At 38.4% G+C, this 17,369-nt stretch overlaps 1 protein-coding gene across 1 annotated transcript in view; it reads left to right on the top strand.

Moving 5' to 3' along the window:
* The window catches only part of LOC114630185 (protection of telomeres protein 1-like), a 68,151-nt gene extending 52,351 nt beyond the window's left edge, over positions 1-15,800 (top strand). The window contains exons 13-17 of the mRNA XM_028778273.1: positions 433-568; positions 3,845-3,933; positions 5,878-5,969; positions 13,570-13,675; positions 14,898-15,800. Coding sequence (XP_028634106.1) covers positions 433-568; positions 3,845-3,933; positions 5,878-5,969; positions 13,570-13,675; positions 14,898-15,010 — 536 coding nt within the window. The 3' untranslated portion in view covers positions 15,011-15,800. The remainder of the gene's footprint in view (positions 1-432; positions 569-3,844; positions 3,934-5,877; positions 5,970-13,569; positions 13,676-14,897) is intronic.
* Positions 15,801-17,369: the final 1,569 nt, after the last annotated feature.

Here is a 17,369-nt window from a genome sequence, read left to right as displayed (position 1 = left end):
AATTATGTATTAAACTCACATTTTTTTATTTCAATATTTTGTTAAATTCTTGTCTGTAATAAAATCAACTCAGTGGATCTATTACATTGGCCAAGTGCTTATGTGAAGCTGTCAATCTGTTAGCCTCTGGGTTTCATTGTTGAGTCATAATACTTGGATGAAAATTCTCAACTGAAGATACCTGAGTCAGAGAAAGGAGCCATGAAAAGGCATATTAATATGACAACTCTGAGATTGGAATCGTGCTATTTATTTCTGTACTTTTTGCATCTAATTATTATGTAATTTTATATTTTTCTTTGTCATGCAAAGTTCAAATTTTCTTTGAAATTTGTAACTCCAATATATCCTGTATCTTGTTCTGATTCTCTGTTTGCTGGTTGAGAATTTCTTTCTTTCTTTCTTTCTTTCTTTTTTTTTCTTTTTTAACAGGAGGACGGATCTGTGAAATCTCTAAATTGTCAAGCATGTTTCACAGTGTGATCCCTGTGAGGTCTGGCCCTGAGGACCTGGAGCTCCTAAATCTTGCAGCACCATTCCTCATACGAGGAAGAGTGTGTCACTATGGGTGTGTGTTCCTTTGGGGTATCTGGGCAATTCAACTGTGTCTCTTTTCCTTACCCTCCATTGCTTAGCTGCTATTGCTTACCCTATTCTATGCTCAGTTGATACTTAATTGTGCCAGTTCCTACTTATACAAAGTCTTCAAGCTATTATGATTGCGGTACAAATTTTTATAGGTTCAGCAGACTGCTCTTTGTGGTTTGAGAATCTTGAGTTTTGATCTTTTCTAGTCTGTAGATAATAAGGGTCCACAGGGGAGGCATCTGGAAGAGCTGGCCTGAGATCATGGGAGGAGGAAAGCTGTCTCTGCCCCTTGCTGACTACGCAGTACAGAGCTAATACTGAGAGTGGGCCTAGCATCTTTCTTAGGCAGCACAGTGGGTGAGGGGGGTGGGGCAAGGTCATGAAAGCTGGAGAGCTGGCTCTACTCCTTGCTGGCTCTGCCATTGGGTGAGCTAGCCAGGGAAGTGATGGAGAACTGTGTTGTAGAAAAATTTAACCGATCCAGGGTTTTTACCCCACCTTGATCATTCAATTCCTCAGATAAAACATACATACACACACACAACCTTTATATTTACAATAATCTTTAATCAGCACTAGAGCTGGGCAGATGTCTATCTGTTATGCTATTCGAATCTACTTACCTATTGATAACCCTGAGTTATTACTTACTATATTACATCTGGGCTGCTCTTAACTCCAATTAGCCAGTCCTCATGGCCATATTTTCATGACTCAGCTAACCCATGATGGCTTCTCCTTCCTCCTTACCTTTTTTCCCCCTTAATTCTCCAACCCTATACCTGGCTATGTGTCTTCTGCCCAGCTATCGGCTATCAGCATCTTTATTCACCAATCAGAAATAGCTTGGGGACAAAGTCGTATAGCTCACTTGGGTCTACCTGCGAACTCTCTCATCTCTGTAGCAATAATGTCTTGGGGGTCCAAACTTAGCATTACAATACACAGCAAAATATCAAACCTCAGCAGAGCCCACCTTGGTGAACTGGAGAGCTGGTGAGCTGAGCAACGTAGCTACCACCACCCATGGCTAAAATCAGGGCTTTGATTTGGTCCACACCAACATCTACCCCATATATGAAATGCTGGAGCACATGAAGGGGCCAGCCCTATAGATCCAAAAATGCAGAATCAGTATGACATAGGGCAACAATTGCATATCTGTGAAGAATCTTGGTGAGGATCCAGTAATATTGTAGCAAAGCCAGAGGCTTCAAATGAGCAGTGACACATTGCAGTGAACATTTGCAAGTAAAGAATTGTGAACAAAAGGGTATACTGTGTGGCACACAACAACTTCCACAATGAGAATTTTCTTTTGCGGGTTGGTTGCAAGGATAGGTATGACAAGGAGATGCTGGGGATTGGGGTACATGATATGAAAACCACAAAAAATCAATAAAATGTTAAATATTTAAAAATGTTGAACATATGGTATAGTAAACTTTCTTTAATAAGTGATGTTTTTGTATTATTGCATATGAATAAAATAATACTTTGAATTATATTAACTATTTTTAAAGTACAGCTAGTGATTTTAAGTCATAATTACATTATCAGTATTTAGTAAAGAATTTAGAGAAAGGTTTATTGAGGGTGCCTTAGTAGTTTCCTAGTTCAATAAGAGATCATTGTAGTGTTGATAGAGATTGGTTTTTTTTTTTTTTAGCTTTAACTGACCAAGTGGGCAATTAGAGGTAAATAATGTCCATTCAGTCACTTTTATTCTAACCAATAAAAAAATCAAGTATTTGCCTGAAATTCTCAAAAACAAATAACAAACAAATATTTCTCTTATCATAGCTACTCGATTGTGCGCTTTGCCTTTGGTTTTGTTTTATATAGAATGGGTGAACAACTTTAGCCATAAAATAAAAACAAATGTTTCTAGCTAATTTCTATGAGCATGTATTATATCTTTAAATGGCCTGCAAGGTTTATAGACCACGTAATTGAAATGTCTAAACCCATTGTTTTGTGTTCTCCTTTGAATAAGTCCATTTATCAAGGTTTTGCTTTTTATATAATCTTTTCTTGTTTTTTTTCTCTCTCTTCTTTTCCTATCTTCCTACTATAGAGTACCTAAGTCTAAATCAGGACACCAAAGGTTATATAAGAACTTGGTCTATCAGTTTATAACATTATCATTACTGCTGTTAGTGAAGAAATACCTATATATTTGATGATTAAGTGATAAACTGGACAGTAGTCACCCCTGCTTTTCCCAGTTCATAAATTACAGGAACTCTTGAGTACTAACTTTTATTCAAATATATTTTTCCCTACATCACATGCACATTAGATAATGCATAATAAGGATATATTTACTCATGCTTAAATGTATTGATGTATCAGGGGGACAAGTTTTAATCAATAACATCCAGTTTTAGGGATGTTCTTGTTTCAAATGTCCTTACATTTCAGACAGTAACTGACTTCCAGGCATGATGCTTCTGAATATGTGGTCACTCAAAATATTATTTTACTGGAAATCTTCCTTGTACTCACAGTTCATTCAGAAGAATAATTTTTTCTCATTGACTAGTTTTTTTTTTTAAACTGTAACCATTAGATATTGTTTCAGAGTTCCTCCAACTTCTCTTCTGTTTCTTTTCTGTTTTAACAGATAAGAAAATTAATAGTCAACTTATCTAATGATTTGGACAAGCAGTCCAGTTCTGGCTCTCAACTTTGAGTTATTTATCCTGAAGCTCATTTTTTTTTCTTTTTTAAGTTTCTGTTCTGGTCATAAGGAGATATGACCAAAGCAACTTAGAAAAGAAAGCATTTAATTGCTGGCTTGCTTGTAGATTCAGAGTGGTAGTCCACAGTCACTATGACAGGAATCAAGGTACAAAATAGCCTGACGTAGCACTGGAACAGTAGCTTCGAGGCTCTATCTTTGTCTTGTAGAAAGAGGCAAATAAAGTTTAAAACTTACCCCCAGTGACATATCTCTGCCAACAAGGCCACACCTCTTAAGCATTCCTAAATAGTTTTATCAAATGGAGAACAAACATTCAAATATATGAGCCTATGAGGGCCATTCTCATGAACTACCACACGCATTATATCTTTTATCGCTTTTATGTAGTAAATTAATCATAATTCTTTTGAAACAAGCACATTACAGTGTAACAGTGATGTGCCTTCTGTTTGATAGCTGACTTTCTAAAACTGTCTATATTTGAATAAGATGTAATAACTAACTGAATTTTGTTGCATTTAAATACCATTTTTTTCTTATTCCTTTCAGATGTAAACAGTGCTCAAACTTGAAGCCCATAAAAAACCTAAGTACCATTCCTAATAAAAGACTATGGATTCCTTCCTCTGTGGCAGAAGGTAAGCTAGATTTTTAGTATCCTAAAATTTTAATTCTCTTACCTCATTGATATGTATTTCAATATTTCTGAATACTTATGGCAAAACTTGCTTAGCTTTTCTTAACTGATACCTATTTGCAACAATTGTAATAAAAAATAAGGACTGAATATTTAAAATGTTTGCTATCATTTCCATGCATTGTAGTTATAATTATATTTCAATACTTGACTACTTGTTTCCATTTAATTATTGTTCACAAATCCAGATCCTGAGAAAATCTTTATGATCCATACTAAATGATAGAACAGATGTAGAGACAGCTGTTACTGCCCTCCAAGTCTTTAGCTAGCACAAAGGAGTTTCTGTCGTACACACAATTAGTTACTTAGCCTTTGTTTTTAGCTTCCAGGAGAAGTATACATTCTAAGGCATGTACTTAAAGCTTTTCCTCTTAACTTTTAGATTATCCTTAATTGTGAAGCTAGATCTTCCTACTAGTGTGGGTCTACTAGTAGTGTTCTGTCTACTAGAATTATATATTATATTTGATATCCATTTTCTTTTCCACAAGAACAAACACTCTGTAGATCTCACAATATTGTTCCTCTATTGAGGCTATCTTTTCAAGCCAAGAACTCTACCATTTTTGTTACTTTCCCACATTTATGAATTTTGTTTTTGTCTCCCCAGTAAGTGCCTATTTTGCCAACGTTTTTCTCAGAGTTTGCCCTTCATAGCCATTGACAGCTGTAGGTTTAGTTTGAACAACTCAAAGTACATTGAGAATTCTTATTTTCATGAAACTGTATATTCAGCTTATTTTCTTTTTTTTTAAAGATTTATTTATTTATTATATATGAATACACTGTAGCTGTCTTCACACACACCAGAAGAGGGCATCAGACCTCATTACAGATGGTTGTGAGCCACCATGTGGCTGCTGGGATTTGAACTCAGGCCTCTGGAAGTGCAGTCAGTGCTCTTAACCACTGAGCCATCTCTCTAGCCCTCAGCTTATTTTCTCTAGACTGAATTTTTGTTTTCTAAACATGTATATGTGTGATTCTTGTGCTATTTTTTGTTTTATCGTACAACTGTATCACACTTTGGGCAAGTAGGACCCCATGTTGCTTTGCATGAGCTTCTTCTGTTGAGATGGGCAATTCCTTTTTATGTACTCCATTTTTTTTTTTGAATGTGTGCCTCCTTAGGGTTGCTCCAGTATAACTCTTGAGACCTTCTGAAACTACATTCCTGTCTTTCTGCTTTTGCATATTACAATTGTTTCTGTGCTCCAACATATTGTTTTGACTTGCCTCCTTAATTAATCTTCCTAGTGGAATGTGGGATATGTATACAGAAGGGAATAAAATGTTCCATACATCCATGCAATATTTTCAACTCCTGAAAAAAGGTGTTTGCCTTAACTGCAAATTCCCATATGTTTGTTATCTCCAACTTCATTTTCCTTATCCTAGCAAATTATGGAACCCCAGATTTTGTTGTGGTTTTTCTTTCAATCAGATTATATCTCTGTTGTTGTTGTTGATGATGATGATAGTAATAAGGAATACTTTACTCATAATATGAAGGGGGATAAACTTAACAGTAGTAAACTTTGTATTGCTTTCAATAATATTCTATGATTTTCATTTTATTTTTTTATATAAGTAACTTGCAATGAGTTACATTGTATTAATCATTTCTTGTAGTTTCTACCAAGTATTAGGATACAATTCCTTATGTCATGAGACCTCTCCTGCATAAATATGGTGGAGTATTCCAGAGTGATTTTGTTATTTGACAGCTTTCATAAATTGATCCTGGAGAAGAAAGCTTTCATTTCTTATAAATACTCTCAGTAAACATTATCTACTCCTATGCACTGTAATAAACCACTTTTGCTTTTACCTAATAGAAAGTCTAGCAACCTGGAATAATGTGCTTTTTTCCCCTCACTAGTTCTGGGCATTGTACCTCTACAGTATGTGTTTGTTATGACTTTCACTTTTGATGATGGAACTGGAGTATTAAATGTCTACCTCAAGGATTCTGTAAGTAACAGATCTGGCTAAAAAAAAAAAAAACACAAAAAAAAAAAAAAAAAAAAACAACAACAAAAAACAAAAAAAAATTAACTGAAATTTACATTATCTTTAATATTCATCTTTGCTTTACTTCATTGAAACCTATCCAGACTTTTTAAGCCTAAAAGTTGGTTTATATTTATTTTGTTCTTTTTATAAGGACTTAAAATAACTTAAAATGTAAGAGTGACATATATCACATAAATCTAAACTTATATTTTTGTCTACAGCTTTTGATTTTTCTATTATAAATTAAATTTTTATTGGATACTTTCTGTATTTACATATCCCTTTCCTGGTTCCCCCTCCCTCCCAAAACCCTCCATTTCATCCTTCTTCCCCTTGCTTCTATGAGGGTGTTCCCCCACTCCAGTCTTCCCGCCCTGGCATTCCCCTACACTGGGGCATCTAGCCTTCATAGTACCAAGGGCTTCTCCTCTCTTTGAGACCTGACATGGCCATCCTTTGGTACATATGCAACTAGAGCCATGGTTTCCTCCATGTATATTCTTTGGTTGGCTGTTTAGTCCCTGGGAGCTCTGGGGGTCTGCTTGGTTGATATTGTTGTTCTTCCTATGGGGTTGCAAACTCCATCAGATCCTTCAGTCCTTTCTCTAAGGACCCCATGCTCAGTCCAATACTTGGCTGCAAGCATCCAGCTCTGTATTTGTCAGGCTGTGGCAGAGCCTCTCAGGCTCCTGTCAGCAAGCACTTCTTGGCATCCACTATAGTGTCTGGGTTTGGCGACTGTATATGGGATGGATACCCAGGTTGGGCAGGCTCTGGATGGCTTTTCCTTAAGTCTCTGGTCCACACTTTGTCTCAATATTTTCTCTCTCTAGTGTTGTGTTCCCCCTTTGTCTTAGTCAGGGCTTCTATTCCTGGATAAAACATCATGACCAAGAAGCAAGTTGGGGAGGAAAAGGTTTATTCAGCTTAAATATTCCATATTGCTGTTCATCATCAAAAGAAGTCAGGACTGGTACTCAAGCAGGTCAGGAAGCAGGAGCTGATGCAGTGGCCATGGAGGAATGTTATTTACTGGCTTACTTTCCCTGGCTTGCTCAGCTTGCTTTCTTATAGAACCCAAGACTACTAGCCCAGGGATGGCACCACTCACAATGGGCCCTCCCACCCTTGATCACTAATTGAGAAAATGCCTTAGAGCTGGATCTTGTGGAGGCATTTCTTCAAGGGATCTTTCTTTCTTTGTGATAACTCCTGTCACACAAAGCCTGATAAAGCCTGTGTCAAGTTGACACACAAAACCAGGCAGTACACCCTTCTATGAAGGACCAAATCATCTACACTTTAGTCTTCCTTCTTCTTGAGCTTCATATGGTCTGTGAGTTGTATCTTGGGTATTCCAAGCTTTGGGGCTAATATCCACTTATCAGTAAGTGCATACTATGTCTTTTGTTTTGTGATTGGGTTACCTCACTCAGAATGATATTTTCTAGTTTCATCCATTTGCCAAAGAATTTCATGAAGTTATTGTTTTCAACAGCTGAGTAGTACTGCACTGTGTAAATGTACCACATTTTCTGTATCCGTTCCTCTGTTGAAGGACACCTGGGTTCTTTCCAGCTTCTGGCTATTATAAATAAGGCTGCTATGAACTAGTGGAGCATGTGTCCTTGTTATATGTTGGAGCATCTTTTGGGTATATGCCCAGGAGTGGTATAGCTCAGTCCTCAAGTAATACTATGTCCAATTTTCTGTGGAAGACAGTTTTCCAGAGTGGTTGTACCAGCTTGTAATACCACCAACAATAGAGGAGTCTTTCTCTTTCTCCACATTCTCACCAGCATCTGCTGTCACCTGAGGTTTTTGACCTTAGCTATACTGAATGGCATAAGAAGAAATCTCTAGGTTGTTTTGATTTGCATTTCCCTGATGACTAAGGATGTTGAACATTTCTTTAGGTGCTTCTGAGCCATTCAAGTTTCCTCAGTTGAGAATTCTTTGTTTAGCTCTGTACCCCATTTTTAATAGGGTTATTTGATTCTTTGGACTCTTAACTTCTTGAGTTATTTGTATATATTGGATATTAGCCCTCTATTGGATGCAGGAAACATAATGATCTTTTCCCAATCTGTTGGTTACCATTTTGTCCTATTGACACTGTCCTTTACCTTACAGAAGCATTACAATTTTATGAAGTCCCATTTGTCTATTGTTGATCTTAGAGCATAAGCCATTGGCGTTCTGTTCAGGGAAATTTCCCATGTGTCCAAGTGTTCGAGTCTCTTCTCCACCTTGTTTTCTATTAATTTCCTTGTATCTGGATTCATGTGGAGGTCCTTGATCCACTTGAACTTGAGCTTTTTACAAGGAGATAAAAATGGATCAGTTTGTATTTTTCTACATGCTGACCTCCAGTTGAACCAGCACCGTTTTTTGAAAATGCTTTGTTTTTTCCACTGGATGGTTTTAGCTCCTTAGTCAAAGATTAAGTGACCATAGATGTGTGAATTAGTTTTTGGGTCTTCAATTGTATTCCATTGATCTACCTGCCTGTCTCTGCCTGTACTCAATACCATGCAATTTTTATTACTAGTACTCTGTAATACAGCTTGAGGTCAGGGATAGTGATTCCCCCTGAGGTTTTTTTTTTTTTTATGATTGAGAATAGTTTTTGCTATCCCGGGTTTTTTGTTTTTCCAAATGAATTTGAGAATTGTTCTTTCTAACTCTATGAAGAATTGAGGTTGAATTTTGATGGGGATTGCATTGAATCTTAGATTGCTTCAGTTCTGCCAATCCATGAGCATGGGTGATCTTTCTATCTCCTGAGATTTTCTTCGATTTCTTTCTTCAGAGACTTAAAAGTTCTTGTCATGCAGATCTTTCACTTGCTTGATTAGATTCACACCAAGGTATTTTATATTATTTGTGACTATTGTGAAGGGTGTCATTTCCCTAATATCTTTTTCAGTCTGTTTATCTTTTGAGTAGAGGAAGGTTAAGGATTTTTTTGAGTGAATTTTATATCTAGCCACTTTGCTGAAGTGTTTATCAGATTTAGGAGTTCTCTGGTGGAAGTTTTGGGGTCATCTGCAAATAGTGATATTTTAACATCTTCCTTTCCAATTTGTATCCCTTTGACCTCCTGTTGTTGTCTAATTGCTATGGCTAGGAATTTGTGTACTATATTGAATAAATAGAGAGTGGGCAGCCTTGTCTAGTCCCTGATCTTAGTGGGATTTCTTTAAGTTTCTCTCCATTTAGTTTGATGTTGGCTACTGGTTTGCTGTATATTGCTTTTACTATGTTTAGATATGGGCCTTGAGTTTCTGATCTTTCCAAGATCTTTCCATGATTGGATGTAGAATTTTGACAAATACTTTCTCAGCATCCAATGATGATCATGTGTTCCCCCCCCTACACAGAGAAACCCTGTCTCAAAAAAGAAAAACAAAAAACAAAAAAACAGAGAGATGTTCAGCTTCCATGTGTGTATGTGGGCTTTCTGTTGTTTTTGTTGTTATTGAAGAACAGCCGTTAGTCTATGGTGATCTGATAGGATACATGTGATTATTCCAGTCTTCTTGTATCTTTTGAGGCCTGATTTGTGACCAATTATATGACCAATTTTGTAGAAGGTACCATGAGGTGCTGAGAAGGTATATTTTGTTTTAGAGTGAAATATTATATAGATACCTGTTAAATTCATTTGGTTCATAACTTCTGTTAGTTTCACTGCATCTCTGTTTAGATTCTGTTTCCATGATCTGTCCATTGATGAGAGTGGGGTATAGAAGTCTCCCACTGTTATTGTGTGAGATGTAATGTGTGCTTTGAGCTTTATTAAAGTTTCTTTTATGAATGTGGGTATCCTTTTATTTGGAGCATAGATGTTCAGAATCGAGAGTTCATCTTGGTAGATTTTTCCTTTGATGATAATGAAGTGTCCTTCCATATCTTTTTTGTTATCTTTTGGTTGAAAGTCTATTTTATTCAATATTAAAATGGCTATTCCAGCCTGCTACTTGGGACCATTTGCTTGGAAAACTGTTTTCCAACCTTTTTCTTTTAAGTAGTGTCTATGTTTGTTACTGAGGTGCATTTTCTGTATGGAGCAAACTGCTGAGTCCTGTTTATATATCCAGTGTGTTAATCTGTGTCTTTCTATTGAGGAACTGAGTCCAGTGATGTTAAGAGACTACAAATCAAGGATTGTTGCTTCCTGTTATTTTTGTTGTTAGAGGTGGAATTATGTTTGTGTGGCTATCTTCTTTTGGGTTTGTTTAAAGAAGGATACTTTCTTGCATTTTCTAAGATGTTGTTTCCCTCCTTTTGTTATTTTCCATCTATTATCCTTTGTAGGGCTGGATTTGTGGAAAGATACTGTGTAAATCTGTTTTAGTCATAGAGTATCTTGGTTTCTCCATCTATGTTAATTGAGATTTTTGCTGAGTATAGTAGCCTGGGCTGGCATTTGTGTTCCCTTTGGATTTGTATAACATCTGCCCAGGGTTTTATAGTCTCTGGTGAGAAGTCTGGTGTAATTCTGATAAGTCTGTTTTATATGTTACATGACCTTCTTCTCTTACTGTTTTTAATATTGTTTCTTTGTTTTGTGCATTTGCTGTTTTGATTATTATGTGACATGAGGAATTTCTTTTATGATCCAGTCTACTTTGAGTTCTCTAGGCTTCTTGTTTGTTCATGGGCATCTCTTTCTTCAGGCTAGGGAATTTTTCTTCTATAATTTTGTTGAAGATATTTACTGGCCCTTAATTTGGGAATCTTCACTCTCTTCTATACCTGTTATTCTTAAGTTTGATCTTGTCATTGTGTCCTGGATTTCCTGGATATTTTGGGTTAGGAGCTTTTTGCATTTTGCATTTTCTCTTATGTAGCTGGTCAGCGGCCACAAGTCGAACGAGTTCACCTGAAAAGAGGTCTGGGAACAAAAGGGGGACAGAGAGTGAGAGAAGATGAAGCCAAGACAAAGTTCTCTGATCAAGGCTCGATGCTTTAATGTTCAGCTCTCAATTTAAAGGGAAAGACCCTACTCAAACTCTTCCTAGTTTCAGCCAGGAGAGATGGGTGGGATAATCCGTTCTTGGTCAGGGTCATGGCCAGAGATGTCTCAAGGCAAGCCCAGGGGCAGTTCTTCTTTCAAGTTCCGTGCAGCCGAGGTGGATAACTCCACCTAGGTCCTTATCACTTGGTCTGTTGTGGTAAACAAGGTCTCTCAGGCCTGCTCAAGGCCAGGGAAGGGCACACTCTTACTGTCGTGTCAATGTTTTCTATGGTATCTTCTGCACCTGAGATTCTCTCTTCTATCTCTTTTATTCTGTTGGTGATGCTTGCATGTATGACTCCTGATCTCTTTCCTAGGTTTTCTATCTACAGGGTTGTCTCCCTTTGTGATTTCTTTATTGTTTCTACTTCCATTTTTAGATTCTGGATGGTTTTGTTCAATTCCTTCACCTTTTGTTTGTGTTTTCCTGTAATTCTTTAACGTATTTTTGTGTTTCCTCTTTAAAAGATTCTACCCGTTTACCTGTATTCTCCTGTATTTCTTTAGGGGAATTATTTATGTCCTTCTTAAAGTCCTCTATCATAATCATGAGATGTGATTTGAAATTCAAATATTACTTTTCTGGTGTGATGGGGTATGCAGGACTTGCAGTTGTGTGAGAACTGGGTTCTGATGATGCCAATTAACCTTAGGTTCTGTTGCTTATGTTCTTGTGCTTGCCTCTAGCCATCTGGTTATCTCTAGTGCTACCTGCCCTTTGTGTCTGACTGGAGCCTGTCTCTCCTGTGATCTTCATTCTGTCTGAACTCCTCAGAGTCAAGCTTTCTCTATAATCATTTCATTCTGTGATCCTGAAATCCTTAGATCCTGGGTGTGTCAGAGCTCCTGGGAGTCAGACTGTCTTTGGGATCCTGAAATCCTAGTGTGACCAAGCTCCTGAGATTCTGTTGTGTCAGAGCTCCTGGTAATCAAGCTTTTTCTGGGTGTTACAGGGGTGAGTGGGGAGACAGAGCCCTGAGGTTGCTCAGAGCACAGGTGCAAGCTGGAAGGAACCCTTTCCTCTGGCTGGTCAGGGTATTTTGTTTCCCTGGTTCCTATGTGGGTCCGAGTTATGCTGGGTGTTAGGAAAGATGTTGTTGTGACATCAGCTGTGATCTTGAGTGTGTCAGGGTTCCAGTTCTCCTGGGTGTGCCTGACCTCCTGGGAGTCGTGGTTTCTCTGTGATCCTGTGATCCTGGGTGTTTCAGAGCATCTGGGTGTCGGCCTCTCTCTGGGTGTTCTAAGGGTACGTGCAGAGCCAGCGCTTCAGATCTATTCTAGGTGCAGTTTCTAACCGAAATGAACCCTTGCCACTGGCTGTGTGAGGGATTCCTGTGTCCCTGGATCCTGGAGGACCCAGTTACTCCAGGTGTTGGGACAGATGTTGTGGCCTTCCCTGTAATCCTCGGGATTTCAGAGCACCTGGGAGTAGAGCTCCCTCTGGGTGTTGTAGGAGTGGGTGCAGAGCCAGTGCCTAAGGTCTCCTCAGGGCATAGGCTCAGAAAGGAACCTGTGCCACTGGCTGGGTGGGGGTTCCTATGTCCCTGGAATCAAGAGGCTCCCAGGACCCAACAAGGATGACTTTAGCCAAAGTACACAACAATGGTGAGAGATAACCTGTAGAGACCACCTCCAATAGATAGGCATGGCCTCCAGTTGAGGGATGGAACCACCCACCCATCTCAAAATTTTTAATCCAGAAATTTTCCTGTCTGAATGAAAGACAGGGACAAAAAAATGGAACAGAGAATGAAGGAAAGGCCATCCAGAGACCTCTCCATCTTGGGATCCATTCCATCTCTAGACACCAAATGCCCACACTATTGCTGATGCCAAGAAGCACTTGCTGACATAGCCTGGTATGGCTATTCCCTGAGAGGTTCTACCAGTACCTGGCCAACACAGATGCAGACATTCACAGCCAACCACCAGACTGAGCCAGGGGACCCCAATGGAAGAGCTAGGGGAAGAAGTGAAGAAGCCGAAGTGGGTTGCAACCCCATAGAAAGAACAAGGTCAACTAACTGGACCACACAGAGCTCCCAGAGACTAAGCAAGCAACCAAAGAGTATACATGGAGGGATTCATGGCTCCAGATACATATGTAGCAGAGGATGGCCTTATCTGACATCAATAGGAGAGGAGGCCCTTAGTCCTGTGGAGATTTGCTGCCCTGGCATAGGGAGATACTAGAGTGGAGAGGTGGGAGTGGGTGTGTTGGGGAGTACCCTCATAGAGGCAAAGGGGATGGAAGAGGAGGGGCATAGGATAGAGAGGGATTTTGGAGGAATAACCAGGAAGGGACATCATTTGAAATGTAAACGAATAAAATCATTAATTAGAGACGGGAGGCGGAGAAGTGGTAAAAATTAAAGAAGAGGATTGGCTTTAGCTTAGACCAGTATTCCAGTTTATGAATTCTACAACCTTAACAGAGAGATGTCTATATAGGTCATTTTAGCAAATTAGTTGCTGAAATTCTGTGCATGGACGCTTCTCAGTTAATGAATATCCCTTTGTTGTCATCATTTTAAGGAGAAGTTTTTCCAGATCCCAGCATCAGAAGTCCTCACTGATGATGACCTTCAGAGAAATCTGGAAAGGATTATGAATGTCATTTGTCCTCCAGGAATAAAAATAGGTAGGCAGTATTTCAAAGGTGCTTCTTCCTCTTCCTTGACAATGCACCTAGTGTGTATCTAATCCATACACTGTGGGTGGAAGAAAGCCAACTGAGTCCTTGGGAATTACTAAGTGTGAACAATATCTATCAATGTCTTGATGAGATAGCAGCAGAAATAAAATAAATATGAGTAACAAGGTTTACTATATTTTGAAATATATTTAAAGCATAGCAGTTTTGATCACAACATATTTTACTCTGAGTTTGCACATACAACATAGAAACATTGAGGCTGCAAGTATGCCAAATTGATCCACTATTTAATAGAAATATGTCCTCAAATAAACTGCCTTAATCATGTTTGACTCAGTGGATTTCATCTGGTACTAATGAGCTTCAAAGTTTCCTATATTTATTTTGCGAAGTTTATGAACTTTAGCCATTTTGCACAAACACTGCTTCATCCACTGCCTCTTGCCCTGGCAAAAAGTGTAGACATTGTAGCCACTTCCACTAAGTCCTTCTGTGCCAGCGTTTCTTTTCTGTTAGAATCTGGAGAAGTGAATTATGTTAAGACGTTCAGTTGTTCTAGTAATTGTTCACAGTGACAAATCTCCCCTCTACCTCCTTCACTGTTACTAATGGGACTGTTAGAGGTTGCTTCTGATTAGCATTTCTTCCTCCACAATAGGTCTCTACAGTGTAACATCAGTTCCAAAGAGATGGGAATTTTTTTTTTTTTCTGGAGCAAAGCTTAATTGAGATACATATATTTGTTTTCAATTTTAATTTGTCTTGCATATTGCACTTAGTATACATAGATTTCTAAAACTAAAAGGTTCTGGGCCTGGTATCTTTTCAAATACACAGATATATGGCCAATGTTGATTGCTGTAACAGTTGCCTTGTAGACCTACTAGGGCCTTCTGTTGATGTTAGAAATGAGCATTCCCTGCTCCTTGCCAAACATGATGGTTGGCATTATTGCTGCCAGATAGGCAGGTCACAGGTAGGGCTTAAAATTACTTGATCTCAAGTTCAGGTCCCACCTCTATCTAATTAGTCAAGGAAAAAACAGAGGAGGCCCCTAAGCAGTCAGCGCAAGAAAAGGAGCGAAACACTGCCAAATGTTTTATAAACTTTTACTCACATCTGAGGTTTGGAAAAAATTCTAATTTATCAACATTACTAGTTTTATGCTCAGTTTAATGGCTGAATGGCATGCTCTCTTGGTCTGTAGATGCATACCCATGGATGGAGTGCCTCATCAAGTCCTACAATGTCACAAGCGGAATGGAGCATCAAATATGTTACCAGATATTTGACACCATGGTTGCAGAAGACATCATCTAGTGCTACTGCTCCATGCAATGGTGGCATGGGGGGGGATAGTCTTACAAAAAGTTATGACTGTAACTCTAAAAAGGTACTTCTCTGTTATTGGAGTATCCATTCTCATTATCACTATAGCTCTAAATTCTCTTATACAGAAAGACATTGTATTGTTATTTATACCTTCTTGTGAATATGTTGTTGAAATGTCGTTTTTCTCAATATGCCCAGGGTAACAACTAGATTACAAAATAAGGCCTCATTTTGTGTAGAGAAACCCAAGTTTTCATTTCTCCTTCAGGGAATCTCTATTGTTACCAGACATTGTAGGTCTGTTTTCTACACAAGACACTTGTTTCTGTGCTGTTCTCTCACCATTCTTAGTTGGGTTTATATTCCTGTCCTGAGTTTTATATAAGTAGTTGATGATAATGTGAGTGTAGATAAGAATACGTTCTATTCTTGAGTCTCTTAGCTCAGTGGTGGGTACTTTTCTTACATCTTCTCCCATTTTACTTCAATTTTATACAGAGGAATTGCTTAGCCAGTTTCACATGAGTATCCTGTTACCTTAGTTGCCCTTGAACAAATTTTTGTCTGAGTGAGTCAACAATGTACTAAAAGTAGTATTTAATGAGGCATGGCAGAATTGTTTTGTTTGATGCTTATGTTGCCCAGTTTTGGATGATTCTATCACTTTGAACTAGATGCTGTATTTTCTTTCTGCTTCTCTCTGTACTAGATAGTATTCCATCCCATATCAGCTAATGGAGGTTTATGATGATGGAGAATAAAATGTTTAAAATAGTGACTGTTCAAATGAGTGCATCTGTTAAAGTGGGAAACTCAACACACTATGAATGAGAGAAAAATACAAACAACGAATAGCAGCTGGTGGATGAATTCATAGATGGCTCTAAAATATGTAAAATTTGTTTGGAAGAATAAGGAGTCATATTCTCAATATTCCACAGTCCCATAAAGACTTTGGGATGCTGGGTAGTTTTCTTTTTATGATAGGTGAATCCTGGCTACCTACAGTTTCTTTTTCATGTTCTCCATTCTTATCATTTCAAGAATCACTTGTTATGTCACTTTTCTCTGTCTTATATTCCTGAAAAGAACACACTTGTAATAAAATAGATTTTCATTTTCATGTAAACATATTGTGACAGTTTTTATATGCTTGGCTCACTATGAGATGTGGCCTTGTTGGAATAGGTTTGGCCTTGTTGGATGAAGTGTATCACTGTGGGTGTGGGCTTTAAGACCATCATTCTAGCTGCCTGAAAGCTAGTCTTCTCCTAGCTGCCTTTAGAACTAGAGGTGGAACTCCTAGTTCCCCTTTTCCCATATATGCTTGGATATTGCCATGCCCCTACATTTGTGATAATGGATTGAACCTCTGAACCTGTAAGGCAGGTAAAAGTTGTCATTGGTCATGGTGTCTGTTCACAGCAATAAAACGCTGAGACAGAAGTTGCTAAAAGGGACTAGGTGATTGCTGTGATAGGCCTAACTAAGCTTTTGTTTAGAAGAATGTGGATTTTGGGACTTCAGATTTAGAAATCAGTGGAATGCTTTACGTGGTGCTTAGTGGGCAATCTTAGTAGGAATATAGAAGATTTTTTTGCCGAGGGTGATTTGAACTGTAGAAGCCTGACTCTAGAGGTTTGAGAGGAGAAAGATTTTAATATGATACTGAGAGACAGTTCTTGTGATCAAGGCTAGCCTAGGACAGAGCAAGTCCTAGATGAAGAAAAGCTTAAGTCTAGGTGAAGTAGCACATACTTTTAATCCCAAGATTCAGGAAACAGAGACATGCAGATCTCTGAGTTCAAGGTCAGCCTACAGAACAAGTTTTAGGACAATCAAGCTTAGGCAGTAAGGGAGTTGGAAAACAGAAAGCTGGAAATAGAATAAGGAAGACATGTTCCAGCCTCAGCAAGCAGCAAAACTCAGTCATGTGGCTCTACCTTTAGAGTCAAGAATAGAAGTGACTCCTGGAACAATTGATCCTGGCTAGATGAAGCTAAGAAATTAGCAGTGATTAAGAAGAAACCAGTATCTGTGAGGTGAAGTCTTCCAAGAAGTATTTTCTGAGAGCTCAAAAAAGCTGTGTTGCAGAGATAGCCAAGGTTGTACTTCATGGTACAGCTGGACTTGGCAGTGTGTAAGAATCACCCAGTTGTGTTACTGGTTTTGAAGATATGAAGGAATCATGGAGAACAGCTGAGTCTTGGTACTGTTAGAGGCCAGGGAAGGCCATTGGTGAAGATGCAGCCTCAGTTGCAGTTGAGAAAGAAAAGGTATGTGAAAAGGGAACTTGGGTTCGTATTGTGAACATCATATAAGGACCTTAAATTTTTATGAAAAGTAC

This window comes from Grammomys surdaster, unplaced genomic scaffold, assembly GCF_004785775.1.
Source record: "Grammomys surdaster isolate TR1022 unplaced genomic scaffold, NIH_TR_1.0 331, whole genome shotgun sequence".
In the NCBI taxonomy this organism is placed as follows: Eukaryota; Metazoa; Chordata; class Mammalia; order Rodentia; family Muridae; genus Grammomys; species Grammomys surdaster.
The sequence above is the reverse complement of the archived record's forward strand: the minus strand, read 5'-3'. Positions and strand labels throughout refer to the sequence as shown.